The following is a 19116-nucleotide window of genomic DNA, read 5'->3' as shown; positions in this document are numbered from 1 at the left end:
CAGCCTGGGCGACAGAGCGAGACCGTCTCAAAAAAAAAAAAAAAAAAGTTTAATTAGGTTTAGTCTTCTTAGGAGAATAGACTCTTTTGAAAGGGATGTTACTATGGTGCATGAAAACTTAAGCTCAGAAAATGTGTTTGATTTCACAAATAAATAATTAGAATACAGTTAAAATGAAAATCCTAAAATTAGTTAAAGTCATTTAGAGAAACACTATTTTAGACTATGTTAGTGGCCAAACATTGAACTTTGCATTAATGACTGGTTCTTGGTCTTTTAACCAAAATATCTTCAACTATTTTTTCCCCCTTTTTAGATTACCCGAGTGGATGGAAGGAAGTTGCTTCTTTATAGGGAGCAGCTTGTAAAGATTCTCCAAAGAACCCTACATTTAGCCTGTAAGCAGGGTTACACTCTGTCTTGTAACCTTTTGCATCATCTTCTCCGTTCTACCACACTTATCTACCCTACAGAATACTGCAGTGTGCCAGGTGGCTTTGACAAGCCTCCTTCTGAATACTTTCCTATCAAGGCAAGCATTTTCAATACTTTAGGATTCAAAGATATGTTGATGTTTTTTGTTTTAAGGCATTCAAAGTGTTATTTTTTTTGCGTATAAAGATGTTAGTTTTTTATTTTTAAGATAGATTATTAAAACTATTATTGGAATGTGTGAAACTTGTACTGTCTCACTTTGCATGGAACTAAAACTTTAGTTTTCTTTCCTGTTGGTATGTGAAACAACTTGGTATGCCGTATCTAATGTCTGTAGTCTAATATAATTTTATTGCTAAACTAAGCCTCACATAAACTCATTGTCACTTTTATAGTATCACTCTTAGAGCAAACTCATATTATAATGAGTACTCTTCAGGGAGACTTTTTTCAGGAGTGATAACGAAGAGGCAATAAGATGTTGTTTTCATGCTACTTTTTTGTATGTCATTTGCTAGCTTAGGTTTGGATTATGTGTACATTTTCTTTTAAATGTTAAAAATTGTGTATATGTATGTGGGTTTGTTGTTGTTGTTACCGTTTTTAATTTCTCAACTTGCTGAGTAGATGCTGTTCTTTTCTAGGACTGGGGCAAACCCGGGGACTTATGGAATCTGGGAATCCAGTGGCATGTTCCTTCTTTAGAAGAAGTGTCTTTTGCCTTTTATCTTTTGGACTCCTTTCTTCAGCCTGAGCTTATCAAACTCCAACATTGTGGGGATGGAAAACTTGAAATGTCTAGGTTGGTTTTATTTTATAATTAGAGTTATTCAGTTGCAGAGTACAGACGTGTTTTGTCGCTTTATCTGTGGCATAGCTCATGTATTCATTTTCGATTGTGTTTTGAAAATCTGCTGTACATGTACTTAAAAAATCATTTAATATAATGTTGTATAACAGAAAATTTGACAACACTTAAACATTTTAAACACAAAAAGTCTGGGTTTCTTTTTCTAATTTTTTTTTTATTACCTTCTACTTAGCAGGTTCACTTGCATATCTTTTGGAAAGTGTGGACATAGATATACCTTCTTTGAAAGGAATGCCTGTTTTCCTAGACTCAGCTTAGATTTTATTGTGTTGTTCTCAAAATGTTATTTTGAGAATTATTTCTATGAGATTTTTGTTTCTTGTTCCACAGGTATTTAACAAGAAATAAGTATTTGAAACCATTAGACTTTCATAGTTTGAATCTTTGAAAGTTTCTGAAATAATAGCAAGAAAGTTAATGTGTCAAACGCCACAAATTTTTCATAAGCAGATTTAGGAATGGGCTTGGAGAAAGAAGTGTGATTGACTAACATTAACTCTGTCATGCTCTGAACTGCTTTTTGGAGTAAATGTTTAGTCCCATTTTTTAAAGATGGAATAAGCTGGAAGATCTTCTGTAGCATTATTTCCTCTTTTTATTAGTGGCAGTGGTCTTCGGTAAAGGGATGCTTAAATTAACAATTGTTTCACAAAGGGCAGTTAATTATTGTTACTTGTGATTATTTAGAGCCTGTTTAAATGTAAGCAAGCATAGTGTTAGCAATAAATATATGTTTAATTGTTCTTTACTGTTGGTAAACTGAAGACATTTGTTATTTCTTTACCTTAATCATTTATATCCCCACATGATAAAACTTTTGTGCTAGGCTCTAGCAGGCTTGTTAAATAGGGATTTGGAGTCTTCTAAAATATGAAATGTCTTTCGTTTTTTTCTAGAGATGATATTCTACAGAGTCTGACTATAGTGCACAACTGTTTAATTGGCTCTGGAAACCTCCTACCTCCGTTGAAAGGAGAGCCAGTTACTAACTTGTAAGTAAAAATAACTACTTTGTTTTGCCACTTAGCATATATTTTAGGTCTTAGTCACTTAATGAGTTATTGGTTTGTTATTGTTATTGCTGTTACTTCTGTATCACTTTAACCTTTTTATTTGTCACTATTAAGGTCAAAAATATCAGAGGTACAATTTAGGTCTATAAACCTGAAGGCTTTATTCAGATTTTCCCATGGTACCAGGATAGAATAACTTCAGGTATTAATTTTAAAATATCAAATGTGAAGATATTAAGTTAATCTGTTAGTTTACTGAGTTAATTAAAATAAATAATGTTCTTTTAAAAAGGAAAAATACTACTTTTTTTTGTCTGTAGCAAATGTTGATTTAGGATTTTGTAGCAAAAATCTTTTTTAAAAAAATAAAGATTTCTTCAATCTTATTCATTATGATTTTGAACTTTTTGTATCTGTCAGTTTGTTATGATTTTTTAAGTGTTTTCAGAGTGTTATTACTTTGAATGAATAGCTAAATTGAATCCATTGTTAGTTCTGCCATTTAAGGTGAAAAAAATTAAGTTAGAATAAAATCAGCAGAGGCCCAGTGTGGTGGCTTATGAGGCAGGCAGATCCTTTGAGTGCAGGAGTTCGAGATCAGCCCGGATGACATGGCAAACCCCTGTCTCTACAAAGAATACAAAAATGAGCTGGGCGTGGTGGCACATACCTGTAGTCCCAGCTGAGGTAGGAGGATTGCTTGAGCCTGGGAGGCGGAGGTTGCAGTGAGCCGAGATCATGCTGCTGCACTCTGGCCTGGGCAATAGAGTGAGACCCTGTCTCAAAAAAAATAAAAAAAAAAAAAAAGCATAAAATCAGTATATATTAATTTTAGCTTAATTATTAAGTAGATAATTTAAATATATTAAGATCATTTTTTTCAACATCAGTATCTCGTTACTAAGCAAGTTAATGAAATCACATGTAAATAACATTCAATTAGTAAGTGCCCTCTCTTCCCCCTCAAAAAACACAAAGGGGAAAATGATTTACTGATTTTGCAACAAAAACGTTAAAAAGCCTCAAGAAGTGGTTTCAAAATGTGGCTTACGTGTCTTTCCCATACTTTGTGTAGTCATTGTTTGGAGTCATGCATTTCCCATTTTTTTCACTCCAAAAAATTGTTCTTAGGCGTTGAGCTTTTTAGATTATGAAGTTTAAGAAGGAGAAGTTAGGGTCATTTCAGGTAAGGACATCTGTTATAAGTATGTCTAGGAATTTGCCGAATTCTTTTTTAAAGAACTTTTGTTTTTCATTAGTTTTGTTGTTTGATATAAGAGGATTTGTACCAGAAAAAAAGATTGATTTTGAATAATATTTAAAAATAAGAGCCTTCAAAAATTATTTTGATTTTCACCTATGATCTTAACAGTGTGTATTACAGTAAGAACTTGACCCTTTTATGGCATGCAAAAAGCTATTTCATACTTAGCAAACCTAGCACGTCAGCAAATTGAGTTCTGCTTGAAAGTGTCAACAATTAGAATTGTGGTCATTTAATCCAACAATTTAAGAGCAAAAGCATGTGTTTTTAATGTTAGTAAATTTTTAGTACTGAGTGATCATTAGGATGCACTGCTGAAGGGTCTGCTAAAGAGGCCAAGGAATTTTCCTTGCAGTTCGTATCAGCCTGTGTCTTGATGACATGTACATTGTAAGAGTGAGTTGAAGCAAAAGGCTTTATCCTTTGAAATAAATGTGCATCATGACAAAAGCTTCATATATTTGATTATTATAAAACCAATTAGATTTTTGTATAATGAAGTGCATTTTAATAAGGAAAAGAATATATTATGATAATCTTACGAATACCATATAATACAGACTATTAGTTTATATTACTATGTATTATAAGCTATAAAATTGATCCTGAGTATCCTTTTATTGGCTTTTCCCAGAAAAGTTAAAAAGGAAAGATAAATTTAGCCTGAAAGGTTTTGCGTTTTAGCGCTTGCACATTTAAAGTGAAAATTTAATGTAATAATGTAATGAAGTAATAAAAATCTATATTAAATATATGTACATGTTTATATATTTAAACATATATAGATAAAAATATAAAATGCTTCCTGATATATACCTAATAATATAATGAAATAAAACTTCAATTTTTAAAAATCATTGAATAATACGTATTTTTAGGGTTGTTTTTAGTTACATATATCTGTGGGGGATAGTGATTATATAAAGTAGAATTAAGAATAAATGAACATCTCTTTGCCTTTGAATTGCCAAAAGAGGGAGTTTTAGGTCTTCCTTTGGCTTTTACAAGTTCTTAATAGAATTGTATTTAATTTATAACTGTCATTACCTTCAGCTGAAGCTTTATTTTGGCAAAGTACAGCTTTTGACATTTATTTCCTATGTGTAACATTTTTACTTTTTTTTAACAGATGGTTAATCTCATAAAGTATCATAAAATAGCCTTTAAAATTTCTAAAATGCTTATTTTAATATAGGTTAGTAATTGTTAAAATCTTCTAAATCTAAATTGATTTGAAAAAACTAATACAGTTATTCCAATAGATGGTCCCATTGTTCTTTGCTACAAATTCATACTGCCTGGTGTGAAGAATGAATATCTATAGCATAATTTATGGTGATTATCAGCAGATCAGTTTGAAACTAGTAGAGAAAGAGAATTAACTTAGCACATTAGTTGCTCCATAGGAAATGGGAAAATGTACTAGGTCAGGGAGAAAATGAAACACATAATTGTTATATGAATATTTTAGTGTAATGTCTTAAGATGTCTGAGGAAAATATCTATTGTTAATAACAGTTTGGCTGTGGTATTAGGAGACATTATGCATTTTCTGAAATACCAGCCCAGTTTTTAGAAGCACATAGCAATTCATGATTTTTTTTTTTTTTTGAGACAGTCTTGCTCTGTTGCCCAGGCTGGAGTGAAGTGTGTGATCTCAGCTCGCTGCGACCTCCACCTCCCAGGTTCAAGCGATTGTCCTTCCTCAGCCTCCTGAGTAGCTGGGATTATGGGCACCCACCACCACACCCAGCTAATTTTTGTATTTTAATTTTTTTTGAGGTGGAGTTTCGCTTTTGTCACCCAGGCTAGAGTGCAATGGCGCTATCTTGGCTCACTGCAACCTCTGCCTCCCGGGTTCAAGCTATTATCCTGCCTCACCCTCTCAAGTAGGTAGTATTGCAGGTGTATGCCACCACGCCTGGCCAATTTTTTTTTTTTTTTGTATTTTTAGTAGAGACAGGGTTTCACCATGTTGGCCAAGCTGGTCTCGAACTGCTGACCTCAAGTGATCTGCCTGCCTCGACCTCCAAAAGTGCTGGGATTATAGGCGTGAGCCACCACATTCAGCTTTATATAATTCTTTTTTAAAACATTTAAATTTATATAAATCTTAGGTAAAATTCTAGCTGGTATAATTTTTTTTTGTCAGATTACTCAGTATTAAGATTGCCTTGTGTGTGTATTAGTAGTCTTTGTCTTCTGGAAGAAAGAGTACAGTGATTAAAACAAACAAACAAACAAACAAAAAAACCCCTAGAAGCTTAGTTTACTTCTTTTTTTTTCTTCTTTAAAAAAAAAATAGAGACAAGGTCTCACTATGTTGCCCAGGCTGGTCTCTGAGCTCAAGTGATCCTCCCACCTTGGCCTCCCAAAGTGCTAGGATTACAGGTGTGAGCCACCACACCGGCTTTTTTATTTATGTATTTATTTTTTTAGTTCTTTTGAGATAGGGTCTTGCTCTGTTGCCCAAGTTGGAATGCAGTGACACAATCTTGGTTCACTGCACTCTCCATCTCCTGGACTCAAGTGATCCTCCCATGTTAGCTCCCAAATAACTGAGACTGTAGGCATGGGTCACCACGCCCAGTTAATTTTCGTATTTTTTTGTAGAGATGGGGTTTCGCTATGTTGCCTAGGCTGGTCTCCATTTCCTGAGCTCAGGTGATCCACCTGTCTCCACATCCAAAAGTGCTGGGATTACTGGCAGGCATGAGCCACCACGCCCCAGCCAAAGCTTAGGTTACTTTTTAGTTTTCCTGTGAGAATATCTAACTTAGTCCTAATAGGGTCTGTGGGATGGTCTTAAAATCTCATTGTTCAGGGGAGTGGCTACTAAATGGGAAGACCTATCTTCTGTGCTATATTATTATATTAGAGATTGACAAAAAGTAAAAAGCCATGTCCTAAGCATAAAAGTAAATGATCTACCTATTGGTATCCACTTTGGAGATACCGTGTACCTTTGGGCCTTTAGCAATATAGAGTTACTAAATATCTTTTTTTTTTTTTTTGAAACGGAGTTTCATTCTCGTTGCCTAGGCAGGAGTGCAGTGGCACAATCTCAGCTCACTGCAGCCTCCGCCTCCCAGGTTCAAGTGATTCTCTAGTCTCAGCCTCCTGGGTAGCTGGGATTACAGGCATATGCCACCATGCCCGGCTAATTTTTGTATTTTTAGTAGAGATGGGGTTTCAGCATCTTGGCCAGACTGGTCTTGAACTCCTGACCTCGTGATCCACCCACCTCTGCCTCCCAAAGTGCTGGGATTACAGGCGTGAGCCACTGCGCCCAGCCACTAAATATCTTATACTTACTATAAACTTTACAATTTCCAAGGATGGATATAATAAAGTAATTGTGGGTAATTAAGGGTAAATTTTTTCTTATTTCGTACCATTGAAAACAATTTGAATTTCTAACAGTTTTGTCAGATATCACAGGTTGCTGAATTAATCTTAAAATAAGACCTATTTTGCTCTTGGAACCTTTAGATAGTGTTTTAAGAGAAATATTTGTGGTATAGTTTATACTCATAATTCTACCTTTATAGATGTGGAAGTTGGATTATGTCTTTCCAGAGTCACAGGAATTTTGGACACTTGCCTTTAATCCTGAAATCGTCATTCATTTTTCCTTTTGCAGTCCATTCTCTAAATAATCTTTTAGGTCTAACCAGCTATCACAGGATGCAAAAAACTAACATCCAAAAAACAGGGTTACTCAAGGTAGAGGAGTCATTTTTCATCTCAAAATATTTCTTTACTTTGTGCCCCCTTTCCTCTGATAGATTTATTACGTTATTTTTAGTTAAATCATCCTTAGGATCTCAGCTTTTACTAACTTTTCACTCAAAGAAATTCATACTTAAGGTCTGATAGTGAGACCATTTCATTGATATGTGAAAGGATGTGTTGCTTATGCAATGAGGGGCAGGGCTAGCTAACCTCTCTTGGCACCTCCAGGAAACTACCCAGCTCTGCTGGGGGAGCTGCACACAGAAAAGGAAACAGTTACTACTCCACGGTGAGTAACCCTGTTTTCTCCTTATTTCACCTTCTGACTGTTTTCATTTATTTTTAAAAGCTTGTGTGTCAGACTTGGAAATAGTTCCTGTTTTCAGAGTTAATTTAAAATCTAGCAGCATGTAAGATTTCTCTTTACTTAGCAACTCTTTGTTCACTTGGCAGGGTAAGAGCCAGGTTTTCGTTTGTGTTTGTAGTTATTATTGCTACCTAGGATTGAATTGGATAATAGAACACAAAAATAGGCCTAATTGTCTCTTGTGGAACATTTATACTTTGAAGGGAAAAAAAATCTTTTAGTGGCTTGGTTTTACATCTTTTATGTTTATTTTTATTTAGAAGGGGAAGGATTATTGGGAAGATAGGATGTTCTTTCACTTATACACAGGAAGAATTTTATATTATTGTTTACAGCTGTTTCATGACAATTCACCCAGCCTTCATTTACATATGTGATTTGTATTATGTATTTTGTTTTTGTGTTAATAGTTATTTTTCACCATCCCTTCTTTCCTATCAGTGATTCTTTTCATAGTTCTGCTCTAATCATATCTAAAGAAGATTGCCATCTAGTGGTATGAATACTATAGTTGTTGAACATTCATAGGTCTTTTTTTAGTGGTACAAATATTTTAATACATTTTACTATAAGTTAGGTGGACTGGTACTATCTAGAAGCTATGAAGCAGATTTAACTTTATTATTATTATATAGAGGTGTTATTTACAGTATGTTGTGCTGGAATTATTTTTTTGAATTGTACTGTTCCTTAGGTTAAATGATAATATGGTTTATAAAATGAACTAGTGAATGAGTAGGATGGATTTCACATGGGGAAGGGGAAGGTAGTGATGGAATTTGATTTAACTTACATACTATTACTATAGCTTTTAGTCAGAATATAGATCTGTAAGACAGTGCCTTAAGCCTATTCACCTAAGATTATGTGCATAGCTAAAAGCTACTAGAACCATTTTATATATCAGAGATTACATTCTGGGCACAAGTAGATCTATAACATCACAAAGAGATAGAGTCGTAATATTTTACTTGGGTAATGGATAGAGATTTCTTTTCATAAAAAATCTTCTAAAGGTCAGAAGAGGTAGAGCACTATGGCTCATGCCTATAATCCCAGTGCTTTGGGAGGTGGAGGTGGGAGGATTACTTGGGAGGAGGCGTTTGAGACCAACTTGGGCATCATAGCGAGACCCTGTCTCTACCAAAAAATAAACAAACAAATTAGCTGACTTGGTGGCGTTCAAGAGCCCGAAGTGTGTGTGAGTCCACTTGAACTGGGAAGGTTGGGGCTGCAGTGAGCCATGATCATACCACTGCACTGCAGCCTGGGTGACAGAGGGAGATCCTGTCTTGAAAAAAAGAAAAAAGTAAATAGCTACACTTGCTGAGAAGCAGTTACTGTAAAACATGCTAAGCCAGTTAATTTGTGGTAGGCAAGAAAATATCAAATTATGGTGGATAAGAATAACTAAAAGCTGTAATGTGTACTACCCAGATATGTCCTATATATAGTCTTCCCTTGGTGTAGTTAGGAGATTGGACCCACAGCATACCAAAACCCACTCATCCTCAAGTGCCACAGTGGGCCCTGTAGAGCTCGCATACACGAAAAGTCAGCCTTCCATAATGTGTAGATTTCTCATCTGGCTAATACATTTAGTTGAAAAAAAAATCTGCGTGTAAGTAGACCCACACCTGTGTTGTTCAAGGGTCAGCTCTTTGTAGGAGATATGGACGCTGTATTTTAATCTAAGTTTTAAAAGTAAAGGAAGAAGATAAGGCTTTTATTTAAATATATTACTTAATATTTTACAATCTTATACAGGATTTTTAAAAGTAGTCAGCATAAGTGATAATTTTTCAGATTCCCTGGTAACAAAACAATTCAAAGTGTCACATGGATTTTAAGAAATTTGGTGTCAGGACTCTTAGATGAAACTTGTTTGAAAAACTTTAAATTCCCAAATGACAGCTTTTTTGATATGGTAAAACCTATGGAGAATAATTGGTCATAAAGAATGCTTTTTTTGTCTTATTTGTATAATATGACTGTAACTAAAGTGACAGTAGTTAAAGTTCATGCTTGACTTAATGTTATATGGCATTAGATACAGACTGGGTAAGCTGCAGGCTGTATATTTCTCCTTCAGAAAACTGTTTATGGCAGCAGTGGGGAGACACATACTCTTAATGGGATGGCTCACAGCAAGCACTTCCCCTTGCTCTAACAATGGCGGGGGGAGGGTGGGAACCCTCTTGTGTTTTATTCTTGTTACTCTTGAGTACAGGCCTTTTCTCTTTGGTGAAATCTAATTTCAGTAAAGACTTGACGTTCATGTAAAGGAATCTGATTTCATTTTCTACTAACAGATTTTGGATACATACATATTTTTGATCATGCAAAAATATATAAGATGCTCAAGTTTGCCAGTGGTTGAAGCTTTATAGAAGGAAAACAAATATTAAGCTTTGAAGTAAGTTAGTGAAAAAGAAGCCATTCTTTGTTTATACTCTATGGGCTTGGTTTTGAAACTTGAGAAGGTATTGTTGCTATCCTCTGTACTGGGTTATGGTGAGGAACATAGTTAAGTAACTGACATTTTAGAAATGTTTTTTCCTATTACCTAAATGCCTGAATTCATAATTGTCAAATATTAAGGTAGAGATAACCCATTTAATTCAGCTACTTTTTGAGGGTATACAATATAGCTCAGGATGTGCTGATTTAAAAATGTTATTTTCTTCATGGCAAGTGCTGTGCAGTTCATTGGTGATTAGTAATAATAATAAGATTGCTGTTTATTAACTCTATATGCTTGCCGCATTTGTGCCTGTTTTTCCTTTTAGAATGTATCTCTTTGTTTAATAAAAGCTTTGAATTGAATCTCGTATTTTGAAATAAAATATTGAAAATGAGGTATATTTTTCACTAGAGAAAATGTAGATTTCAGATATATCAATTCTCATTTTCCTATAAAATCTGTTCTTGCATATGTAAAAAGTGACTTTTAACTGTTTAATGAATTTAACTGGTTGGGTCTGGTTGTGGTAGCCTTGCAGAGCAGGGCTACTGTTTATAGGCTCAGGGTAGCCTCTGGTTGTGGCATCCTAATTCTTTATGGCAGATCTTTAATTAGGAAACAGTGATTTTTACACCTGAATTTCTTCGAAAAGAGGTCTTTTTATTGCACATGTTAGGAGAGATGTGTTTGACTGACTTTAAGAGGAAGGGTAATGATTAAATAAGCTTGTCAGTTCTGTATGCTTTAGTAAAATTTGTGAGTTTTAACTGTTGTACCATTATTAAGCTGACTTTTCTTTATATAAATGTTTATCGTATTTAATCTTTTACATTTGAATATTGGATATCAATATTATGTTCCTTTAGGAGGCTCCCTGAAGTTACTACATTTTTTCTTTAAGATAAATAACATGATTCCTACTGAAACAGCATTGATCTTGAGAAAGATAGATTGATTTTTTCCATTGAAGATGGGAAATCTGTGTCTGTTAAAAGAACATAATCTTTGTTTTGGTTTAAACAGTCCAGCAATGCAACTTTTCCCTTTAATACTTCATATTGGTATTATTAATAAATGCAAGCACTCTTGTTTTTATACAGAGTACCAAGTATGGTGTCCTTGGAAGAGACAAAGTTGTATACTGGACTTGAATATGGTATGTGAATCCTAATCCTAGTAAATCTGTGTGGATTATTTTTGTCAGTAACTCCACAAGGACAAAATGAAGTATGAAGTAGTGTTTTTGTTTTGTTTTGTTTTGAGACGGAGTCTCACTCTGTTGCCCAGGCTGGAATGTGGTGACGCGGTCTCTGCTCACTGCAACCCCTGTCTCCTGGGTTCAAACGATTCTCCTTGCCTCAGCCTCCCAAAGAGCTATGATTACAGGCATGCGCCACCAAGCCCAGCTAAGTTTTATATTTTTGGTAGAGACAGAGTTTCACCGTGGTGGCCAGGCTGGTCTCCAGCTCCTGACATCAAGTGATCTTCCCAGTTCCGCTTCCCAGAGTGCTGGGATTACAACCGTGAGCCACCCTGCCCGGCCTAAAATGAAGTAGTTTTGTATTATGATGTTCGTAATCTCTTTTTTGATATATGAAAAGAATATTAATTATGCAGTACTCATTTTTGCCTATTCTGGAGAAACTGGAAAATTATTATTTAAAGAATAGCCAGTAAGAAATTGGGTCAATCTGTATTTGAATGCTATGTACAGAGGTAGGCTTTTTATATATCATAATGTTCATTTATGTTTAAAATTATTCTAGCACTTATATATTATACTTGGTGCAAATAGGAATATTGTAACCCTATATTTGAATGAACTTTATATCCTCCTATCATAATAAAGTTTTATAATAACATTTACATAAAACATTTTATCGTTAATGTTCCGAATATAACATGACTAGAAATTTAGCACCCTTTCTCATTGCTGGATTAACACTAAAGTTAGTTACATACATTAATTGCTAGGGTGTAATTGCTTGACTTAGGTCACCCACTAATTAGAAAATTCCATGTATTTTAATCTCTAATTAGTGACTAGAGCCTTGAAATATCAGCAAGGGTGGTTTTTCTTTCCCTCGCCCCTCCCACCTTCTTGCCCCATGAAGTTTTATAAGCAGGTCATTTTATTTATTTTCTTTATCTTGAAGCATGAGAGACATCTCATAAGCAGGTCATTTAAGTGTAGAGGTTTTAGAAGTTGCTGTAACATGCCTAGCCACTAATCCAGCTATGGTGAAGGCAGACCTATTTTTTTCTCCAATAGTTTATCCCGTCTTGACCTAACCTGTTGATATTAACTTTAAAAGTCTGAGGAGCATTCAGTGTCTAAAATACCTTCTTTTATGTTTTCAAAATAGATCTGTCTCGAGAGAACCACCGCGAAGCAATTGCTGCAGTTATAAGGAAACTTCTTAGTAAGTATATCTGTACATTTAACTTATTTGTACTTTGGCATAAGTATTTTGGAATTTTAATTTATAACATGCATGTGTTTACTTAACGTTTTTTATTCTAAATGGTGAGAATATTGTGCAGTGATTTTTTTTCTTAATGGATTCTTAACTAATGCCTCAAGATTCTTATAGTAGTTCAAAATATTTTAACCAAAATCCTTTTCCTTCTCCCATTATAGACCACATACTTGATAATTCAGAAGATGATACCAAGTCATTATTTCTTATTATAAAGGTACAGTTGTCATTTAATAGTTGCATAATTATTAATATGATAAAGCTTGGATTGATGACTTGCAAATACAATTTGAAATTCTTTGACACAGATTATTGGAGACCTTTTGCAATTCCAAGGATCTCACAAGCATGAATTTGACTCCCGATGGAAAAGCTTCAACTTAGTAAAGAAATCAATGGAAAATCGGGTCAGTATTTTCACCTAAAAGTCTGCACTAATTTTTTTTTTTAAAGATGTATAATAACCTCCTAGTTTGGATATTATTCATCATATAGAGGAAGTTTCCCTAAAAGGAAAAATAGTAGATTTAAAAATATGTAAAAGTTAAAAATATCATGGTAGAAATCAAATGGATCCTAGCAAAAAATGTGTTTTTCTTATACAGAATCTGCTGCCTGTTTCCATGATAGTCTCTAAACTCTCAATGGGAATTTGGTCAATAGCATTGAGACTACCTTGTAAGAACTTGAAGGAATTTAAAAATAGGAGGAATTATCTACAGGAATGAACTTAAAGCATTGCACTTTATGTAGATCTGAGAAAAAGTTACCTTGTATTATATTCATGCTGCAGTAGAAGTCATCGTAAGCTTCTTTGGGACCCCGGAAGAAAGAGTATCAGTGTAAGCCAAGAGATGTTGATGGCAGTGTTCTTATACCAGAAACTTTTACTGAAATTGAGTGTAAAAAGGTTGTGTGAGTTCATTGTTTAGACAACAGTTGCTAGATACTTCAGGCAGAAGGAATGGCATGTAAAAGGGCAAGGAGATATAAAAACATCACATGCTTTAGGGGCCAGTGGCTGTAGGGGGTAAACTAGGTTGTTTTTACTTTATTGTGAGAAAGTGCTTCAGTTTTATATTCACCAGTGGGAGAGTCGTTAACGGTTCTTAAGTAGATCTGATTTGAATATTGATTGGAAAAGTCAACACTCAATTCACTAAACATTAAAAAGCTCTGCCACCACTGTGAACAGTAAGTACAAAGAGATTGATACTGGAAGCAAGAAAGGGAGTTAACTATTACACTCCAGGTGAAAAACACAGCCTGAGTCAAGTCACTGGTCTTGAAATGGAAATAACATGTTTTGAAAATGGTAGAATTGGGAGGCTTAATGACTAAGGAGCTGTGGTGTGGAAGAAGAAGAGTCTTTGAGCCTCAACTATCTGCCTTTGGTGACCAGGGAGAAGATTGTATGGATAAAAGCTTAACTTATAACTTTTAGAAATCTAAAAGATATTATTATTAAATTTTGTACTGAACATCTATTATTACCCTGAAAGGCTATGGCTATTCATAGATTTAAGAGAGTTGAGCAATTGTCTTAGTAGGCTGTTTTTGTACTTGCAGTATGTAGCTGAATAAGAACACAACTCTGTTGCTCTCCCATGCGTGGGTCTAGTAGTAAACCATCAGAGAAAAACTGGGTGTTGGATGGGCTATTTAAAAGGGGGATATTTCTACTATTACCCATAAAATTAATTAAGATAGCATATTTTTATATAAGCCTGATGTCTTTAGAATAAAGGAAATACCACCACCACTCACCAGCCAACCAGGGACCTTTTTGACCACTTACTAAGGTATTTAGAGGCATCCATTGTTGAAGTCAGTTAGTGAAAATGTTGAAATATTTGTTGCTACTTTGTTTTCCAGCTCCATGGGAAAAAACAACATATCAGAGCACTGTTGATTGATAGAGTAATGTTACAGCATGAGGTAAATATGTTTTTCAGTCATAGTGACTTTTTAAAATGCCAGTTTTCCAGATGAGTATTTAGTTGTGTTTTCATAATTACATTTTAGTAAATACTTTGCAATTGTTTTCTTAGCTACGGACACTAACTGTTGAGGGTTGTGAATACAAAAAGATACATCAAGATATGATCAGAGATCTTCTTCGCTTATCTACAAGTTCATACAGTCAGGTAAGGTTTATCCAAACACGGCACTCTCCTGCCCTCCCATTTTATTACATGCAATCTTAATTTCCCCCTTTTAACAAGAGAGTTTAAATAATTGCTCCCATAATTGGAATTATTCTCTCAATGATTGGAAATTGTAATTTCCAGTAATTACATCCAGGAAGTAATAAAACCAGAACCAAAAGCTAGGCTCTCTTAACTCCTGTTAGCATAGAAAACAGCTTTCAGGCCGGGCGCAGTGACTCAAGCCTGTAATCCCAGTACTTTGGGAGGCCGAGACGGGTGGATCACAAGGTCAGGAGATTGAGACCATCCTGGCTAACACGGTGAAACCCTGTCTCTACTAAAAAATACGAAAAACTAGCCGGGCGAGGTGGCGGGTGCCTACGCGGGAGGCTGAGGCAGGAGAATGGCGTAAACCCGGGAGGCGGAGCTTACAGTGAGCTGAGATCCGGCCACTGCACTCTAGCCTGGGCGACAGAGCGAGACTCCGTCTCAAAAAAAAAAAAAAAAAAGAAAACAGCTTTCAAATTGCAAATATATTCAAGCTAAGTTTGCTAGTCATTTTTTAATAATGCTTAATGTTGCTATTTGTAATTGCTTCTCCTTTACGTAAATTTGGAAGACAGTGCTAGTGCGATATTGCTGGCACTTCAATCACATTTTGAAGTCCAGTCTACGAAGGCCACATAATTCCTCCTAGACATTATGCTTGGGTTTGAGGAAGCTGCTACCGCATGAATTGTGAGGGCTGCCTTTTAAGATAGTGGAGGCAAAAGAGATTCATGTGCAACAATTATTCTATGTTTGTAAAATAATGTAAATTAGCTACAGGTTAAGCATTGGAAACCCAAAATGCTCCAGAATCCAAAACTTTTTGAGCACCAACATGATGCTCGAAGGAAATGTTTGTTGGAGCATTACTGATTTCAGATTTTTGGATTTGGGATGATTACCCAGGAAGTTTATAATCCACGTTTCAAAATCGGAAAAAAATCTCAAATCCAAAACATTTCTGGTCCTGAGCATTTTATTTTACTTTATTTTTATTTTTTGAGACACGGTCTCTGTTACCCAGGCTGCAGTGCAGCGGTGTGATCACAGCCTACTGTAGCCCTGAACTCAAGCCTTGAGCTTGAGCTCAAGCGATTTTCTCACCTCAGCTTTCTGAATAGCTGGGATTACAGGCATACACTGCCCTGAACTCATCTTGAACTGAAGCCTTGTAGCCTTGAGCTTGAGCTCAAGTGCTCATCTTATCTCAGCCTCCTGAATAGCTGGGATTACAGGCATGCGCCACCATGCTGGACTAATTTTTTCATTTTTAGTAGAGACAAGGTCTTGCTGTATTGCCCAGGCTGGCTCGAACTCCTGGGCTCAAGCGATCTTCCTGCCTGGGCCTCCCACAGTGTTGGGATTACAGGCGTGAGCCACCATGCCCGGGCACCTGAGCATTTTAGATAAAGGATACTCAACCTGTAACTAATCTCTGGCTCAGAGATTCCCTCTGAAGTAATGTTTAAAATGAGTTTGAGGCCAGGTATGGTGGCTTATGCCTGTAATCCCAACACTGTGAGTGGGAGGCCAAGGCAGGTGGATCACTTGAGATCAGGAGTTCAAGACCAGCTTGGCAACATGGTGAAACCCCCACCCTCCTAAAAATACAAAAAATTAGCCAGGTGTGGTGGCATGCACCTATAGTACCAGCTACACGGAAGGCTAAGGCAGGAGAATCACTTGAACCCTGGGAGGCAGAGGTTGCAGTGAGCCAAGATGGCGCCACTGCACTCCAGCCTGGGTGACAGAGCGAAAAAAAAAAAAACTGGTTATAGGAAAAGCAACATATTGTGCATATTTCAAACTCTTTTTTGTTTGTTTGTTTGAGATGGAATCTCGCTCTGTCACCCAGGCTTGAGTGCAGTGGCACAATCTCAGGTTACTGCAACCTCTGCCTCCTAAGTTCCAGCAATTCTCCTGCCTCGGCCTCCCCGGTAGCTGAGACTACAGGCATGCACCACCATGCCTGGCTAATTTTGTGTTTTCAGTAGAGACAGGGTTTCTCCATGTTGGCCAGGCTGGTCTCTTAACTCCTGACCTCAGGTGATCCACCTGCCTCAGCCTCCCAAAGTGCTGGGATTACAGGTGTGAGCCACCGTGCCCAGCCTACTATAACCAGTTATTATCCATTACTGTTTAACTAGTTCATAAGTTGTAAATTTATACTTAATGTTTTGTTTGGGTCAAAAATATGTGAGATTGTGCTTAAGGTTTGCCTTAAAAATTTTAAGTTGTTATGTGTCTGTTTTGGTTTATTTAAGTTCCTCCTGGAAATTCTTTAATTTTCCTTGTGTGGACAGAAGAGAAAATCTGGCTCTTCATATGAAGAGTAATTCAGAATAAAGTTTAATAGTATGCTGGTTACTTTTAGCTATGTTACTGAGCAAATGCATATTGGTTCCATTCAGTCTCACATTTTATCAAACATATTTCAGTCAGTGTAACATAAAGTATGGATATGGTTGGTGGTAATGTGCTTTCCTTTTGATATAAGTAAAGATAATCATTTACTTGTTTTTTAGGATATTTGCTTTGAGATTTCTTTTGTTAATGAGAAAAACATGTAAATTATCATTATTGTTTTTGAAATTTGTTTTAAACTGCTTTGTACTTTAATATATAATAAAAGTCCTTTGTTAATAATACTTCCTCCAGGTGAGAAATAAGGCTCAGCAAACATTTTTTGCTGCCTTGGGAGCATATAACTTCTGTTGCAGAGATATCATTCCCTTGGTTTTGGAGTTCTTAAGGCCTGATAGACAAGATGTTACACAGCAGCAATTCAAGGTACAGGGTTTTTTTTCTGTTTTATTGTAAACATTTTCAAACATACTGAAAAGTTGAAAGAATTCTACAGTAAACATCCATATCTTCACCATTGAGATTCTATATTTAAGATTTTGCTATATTTGTTTTATCGCATATCTGTTCAGTTTTTTTATGTATTTCAAAGTAAATTGAAGATATCAACACGATTCACCTTTAAAAAGGTATAATCTTTGTTTCATACCGATATGAGACTCATTATTTACTTATTTACCTCTGTTTGTGATCAGTGTTATGATGAAGAAAATGTAAGAAGCAGACTTCCCTGAGGAAAAGAATTGTTGAACTTGAGTGCTAGTGGCCAAGTAGTCTGGCTGGCCTGTGGCAGAGAGGGATGAAAGACCAAGAAGTTTAGAGTAGTATGACCAGCATGAAGGAAGGGCTTAAGACAGGAAGGAAGAAATATGGTAAGTTTGAGCAATGGTATGAAAGCTTATGTAATTGGAGTAGAGAAGAAAAGAAATGATACAGGGTAAGGCAAATACTACATCCTATGGGGATGTAATAGAGTATAGGTAATATATAATGATTGCTTATACTGTCAGGTAGAAAGAAACAGATTGAGAGTGAATTAAGAGTGAGAACAGAGAGGACTTGGTGATTGAACATGAGGGGACTGAAAAAAGGAAATGTCAAAATTACTAAGCTTTTGGATCCTACAACTAGTTGTTGGGCACATCAGAGAGAGCGAGAGTAGAATAGATGATGACATAGTTAATTTGGACTAGTTTAATTTGAAGTGGTTCTAGTGAACTAAGAGCACCGTCAAGTGGGCAGTTAGATATCTGAGTCCGAAGATACCATTTCCATGTTTGTTGATGATAATTGAAATCTATGGGCATGGATAAGAAAGCCTAGGAGGAGATTAAGAAGAGGACCAAGGGGCATATGTTGAGAAACTCCTTTAGAAGCCAATAGAAGAGCTGAGTGACACTGGAGAGGTCAGAAAGGTATCAAGAAATAGGAAAGAATCACAGAAGGCAGAAAGAGGTCTTTCTAGAAGGAAGAGTCAGTGAGTACATTCTTTGTTTTTTTGGAGATAATGAAGATGAACCCTAAACATGTTCCATGAAGCTTGTAAGACAGAGGTGTCAATAAACTATAGCCCAGGCTCAGTTGCTGTTTGCTTTTGTAAAAGTAAAAATTTGCTTTTTTAAAACTTCTGTTGAAACACAGTCATGTTCATTCCTTTATGTATTATGTATGGCTACTTTCACTCTACAGTGACAGAGAAGAGTAGTTGAGACAGAGCAAATGGAAAATATTTGCTGACCCCCAGTGCAGATGTATAATTCAAGAGTCTTGTAGGTTTGACTCATTGACTATCCTGTTGTTGACCTTAATGAGAGCAGTTTAAATGGACAAAATTAGAGAGGTCAAGTACAATCGAAAAATATCTATTAGATCAACAAAATCCAGGTTATGAGTGACCTTATGGAGAACCTGTAGAGAGGAGTGGA

The 19116-nt window shown here is 35.8% G+C and overlaps 1 protein-coding gene across 2 annotated transcripts in view; it reads left to right on the top strand.

Annotated features, from left to right (window-relative positions):
- The window catches only part of PSME4 (proteasome activator subunit 4), a 106681-nt gene that overhangs the window by 49547 nt on the left and 38018 nt on the right, over positions 1-19116 (top strand). For both annotated transcript variants that reach the window (XM_025353783.1, XM_025353782.1), the window contains 10 exons: positions 317-532; positions 1080-1237; positions 2203-2298; positions 11250-11305; positions 12516-12572; positions 12791-12846; positions 12938-13036; positions 14505-14567; positions 14681-14776; positions 17486-17617. In XM_025353783.1, the coding sequence (XP_025209568.1) occupies positions 317-532; positions 1080-1237; positions 2203-2298; positions 11250-11305; positions 12516-12572; positions 12791-12846; positions 12938-13036; positions 14505-14567; positions 14681-14776; positions 17486-17617 (1029 nt within the window). The remainder of the gene's footprint in view (positions 1-316; positions 533-1079; positions 1238-2202; positions 2299-11249; positions 11306-12515; positions 12573-12790; positions 12847-12937; positions 13037-14504; positions 14568-14680; positions 14777-17485; positions 17618-19116) is intronic.

This window comes from Theropithecus gelada, chromosome 13, assembly GCF_003255815.1.
Source record: "Theropithecus gelada isolate Dixy chromosome 13, Tgel_1.0, whole genome shotgun sequence".
NCBI classification, from domain to species: domain Eukaryota; kingdom Metazoa; phylum Chordata; class Mammalia; order Primates; family Cercopithecidae; genus Theropithecus; species Theropithecus gelada.
This window is presented reverse-complemented; position numbering and strand designations above follow the sequence as displayed.